The 3780-nt window shown below is 35.9% G+C and overlaps 1 protein-coding gene across 1 annotated transcript; it reads right to left on the bottom strand.

Annotated features, from left to right (window-relative positions):
- Positions 1-803: 803 nt before the first annotated feature.
- On the bottom strand, positions 804-3039 carry LOC134694359 (uncharacterized). The gene has a single exon (XM_063555366.1). It carries the CDS (start codon positions 2880-2882, stop codon positions 810-812), a length of 2073 nt encoding a protein of 690 aa, XP_063411436.1. The 5' UTR covers positions 2883-3039; the 3' UTR covers positions 804-809.
- Positions 3040-3780: the final 741 nt, after the last annotated feature.

The following is a 3780-nucleotide window of genomic DNA, read 5'->3' as shown; positions in this document are numbered from 1 at the left end:
CTGGTATAACTGATGAATGTTGTATCAAAAAGCACATGTCGTGGTCTCTGTCGTGCCTGATGAAAGTTATTTTCAGGAACACGTGCTGTGAACTCAAGCATGTCAAGTGTACATTATGAAAGTTATTTTCAGAAGAAAAACAGCGTGTCGTGTGCACATATCTCGGTATTTGTTTATTGATATCGCGGATTTGAGCAAAAAGCTAGTCTTTTCGAGGAGACAATTACAGTCTTGCAACCTAGTTTTACAGTACAAATGTACAGTTCAACAGTTTTAATCAGCTTAATAACACAGCAGGGCGTATTAATATTATTCTTTGTGTTAGACAAACGTAGATAATATTTTGTCATGTCGATACTGATAAAGTATTGTTTTTAATCAATTTCCTACAAGAGGATGTGTCAAGTCTAGTGTAGACTTTGGTACAATTAGCTAGAATAATTAATTAAAATAAGATTTAAGATTTGATATCTACGCTTTATAAATGCCGATATGGTCTATGTAAAGTCAATACATGTCCTGCGTTTTGAATCAATACGTAAGCCCTAAGATTTGGCATTGGAAGCTATCACAGCTTAAGCTTTAATACAAGGCGTGATCAAGCACCCTAAATATTCCGCAATAAATTGCACAGATATTTAGCAAATTACCGTCGTTATTTCTGAGTAGTTAAATCGATAAGTTTAACAACGTTTGAGATTTTTCCTGTAATCTTTTACGAATCTATCTAGCTATCACGCAGAGACTTTTGTTTTGTTGGTTTTATCAGTTGAAAAGAGTATTTTGTTCGAAATGTCATTGAATAAATTTCATTTTACTTTTATTTTTACAAAGTGTGTAGTAGAAGGATCATGTTTATGAGTGACATTTTTAAATTTTCTGTGTTGAAAGTTTGAAAGTTTGCCTAGGTCAATGGCTTTCACAACACGATACGAGTCCATTTGTTCAAATTCATCTTCACTATCATACGAGTCTACATCATCATCATGAGCACTTGGGTAAAACGACGAAGCACCTTGACTAACAGGAAACTCAGTCCTGTCCCTATTTGTAGCATCAATATCAATACCATTCCATTCTCTTGCAGCTTCTTCCACTGCAATTGTGTCTGCCTCTGATACTATCGACCGGTTCGTATCAGAGGCTCGTGAAGAACTTCTCATCTGGTCCTTAGACATCCCAGACATTCGTACATCACTCAGAAAGTCATTTTTAGACTTATCATCACTATGGATACCAGGCATTAATTTATTTTTTAAGCGAACCAATTCAGCCTCATTCATTGGTTTAGATTGTTTCATTTGATTCCCGTCTCTGTCTTTGAACTGATATTTAGTTTGCATTAATCGAGCATTTAATAAAGCTCTATCATTGTCGTAATTTAGAATAGGCTTTTCCGGAAGGATAAGATTTTCTTCTGGTTCCTCTGCAAATGTCACTCGCTTCTGTGATTTTTGTTTCCCGTGCCTACTTGCACTGCTTGCTGTACTTAAATTTGATTTGAATGCTTTCCCTACAACATTATATGTAGTAATATCAGATGTCGATTCCGATACCATACTTCCACCATCACTTAAATTAGACATTTTAGCCGATATATGTTTGCGTAAATCTTCAAATTGTTTATCTAACTGTTTCATTACAATCTTTTTCTCATAAATGTGATCCAGTGTAGAATAAAGTAAATCTGTTTCTGGATGTTTGAGCGATTTTGACACCTGGAATGATGATGGTCTAGGATTCGGAATTGACCGTCCAGTTAAGGTAATATTCTCTTGACTTATTATTATCGGTTTTTCTTTTACATTTTTGTCTTCCCTGTGATGCGTTTTTAAATGATCGTGTGGTATTGTTGTATTTGAACTTGGTTTTGGAGCAGACCTTGGGTGATCTTCCGCATTTTCTTCAAATTCATTCGATTTCCCCTGAATATTTTTACCAACTAGTAAATTTGGCATCCCACCATATGCCTTTACGGATGTCTTTTTAAATGGATTAATGTTTTGTTTCTTTTCAAATGTCAAAGAAATCTGAGCATCAGATGATTTTCTACGTTTTACCGGAAATAAAGCAGGCAAAGATTTTGCTCGATACATATTTGAATCTTGATTTGGGGATGTTGCATATTCACGGATGGACGAAACTGATGATGGTTTCGGCTGGTTGATTGATTCTGTTGCGTCCAATATGTCAATAGCTTCGCATGTTGATATTGACGTCGTTGCTCTTTGTTCCGGTTTCTTCTTTAGAGTCGCATACCTGTGTCGCGGACTATTTGACCTTGCCAATCTTACCTTTGCTGGTGATGATATCCAATCACGAGATCCGTCCAAACTGTTTACGTCATCCATATTTTTCTGTAACGACACTGCAATTTTAATTTCTTGCTTTGGTGCTGATTCCAAATCACGCGATAGAGGCCTTGACCTTGACAATGTTATATTTCTTTTACGATTTTCTATTTCTTTCTCAGATGCTTGATGACCAGATTTCTTATTGAATAAAGGTTTCTTTTTCGAGAATTTGTGAGGAACCTCCATGAAAGCCTGAGGTTTTGGAATTGATATTTGTCGGTCCCTTTGGAGAAACAAATTCGATATAACATTAACTGTATTGCGAACGGTGTCTGCCGAAGATGGATGTCTTTGCTTGTTTTCAGTGTTAACGGAAGCAACTATATTTATCAAAGCAGCTTGTTGAAAATTATCCTTCATATCTGTAAACCTTCTTGGTGAATTTTCTCCTCTGAGGGCGACAGAAGCCGAGCTTGTTAGTCTCGGATCATTTTGTGTTTTCCTAAGATACGGATACTGGTCTTTTATTTCTTTCAGGGGGTAAATCCGCCCGGCAGATTGAGTTCGCATTGTTGTAACCTCTGTCATTATGTCAAAGTGATGAATACAAAATTTAAATTTAAATCTTCTTTGGAATTATATATAAAAATTCTTTTATATATGCGTTGTTTTTATAAGTATTACATCCATAACAAGCAATTATCCAACTAAATATCTCAAACAAACTGCAACATACTGTTCTCTAGGAAACCTGCAAAGACAATTATTAATTAATAATAATCCCAGTTGCGGATATTTTAAATATACATAAAATTGAGAATGGAAATGGGGAATGTGTCAAAGAGACAACAACCCGACCAAATAAAAAACAACAGCAGAAGGTCACCAACAGGTCTTCAATGTAGCGAGAAATTCCCGCACCCGGAGGCGTCCCAATACATGTATGTATTCTATAGATATAGGAAGATGTGGTGTGAGTGCCAATGAGACAACTCTCCATCCAAATAACAATTTAAAAATTAAACCATTATAGGTTAAAGTACGGCCTTCAACACGGAGCCTTGGCTCACACCGAACAACAAGCTATAAAGGGCCCCAAAATTACTAGTGTAAAACCATTCAAACGGGAAAACCAACGGTCTAATCTATATAAACAAAACGAGAAACGAGAAACACGTATATATTACATAAACAAACGACAACTACTGTACATCAGATTCCTGACTTAGGACAGGTGCAAACATTTGCAGCGGGATTAAACGTTTTAATGGGCCCAAACCTTCTCCCTTTTTCTGAAACAATAGCATAACATCACAACATATAAAAACATGCATACTTTACTTTTATCAATGACTAAGGGCTGATATAAATCAACAAATCACGCCAGGTGAGTTATATAGAAGACAAAGAATACGTTGATATCATACCCGATAACTGCCATTTACTGGGAGCTAAAACTGGTACAAAGATATGTTCAAGTTAAAAA

This window comes from Mytilus trossulus, chromosome 1 (assembly GCF_036588685.1).
Source record: "Mytilus trossulus isolate FHL-02 chromosome 1, PNRI_Mtr1.1.1.hap1, whole genome shotgun sequence".
In the NCBI taxonomy this organism is placed as follows: Eukaryota; Metazoa; Mollusca; class Bivalvia; order Mytilida; family Mytilidae; genus Mytilus; species Mytilus trossulus.
This window is presented reverse-complemented; position numbering and strand designations above follow the sequence as displayed.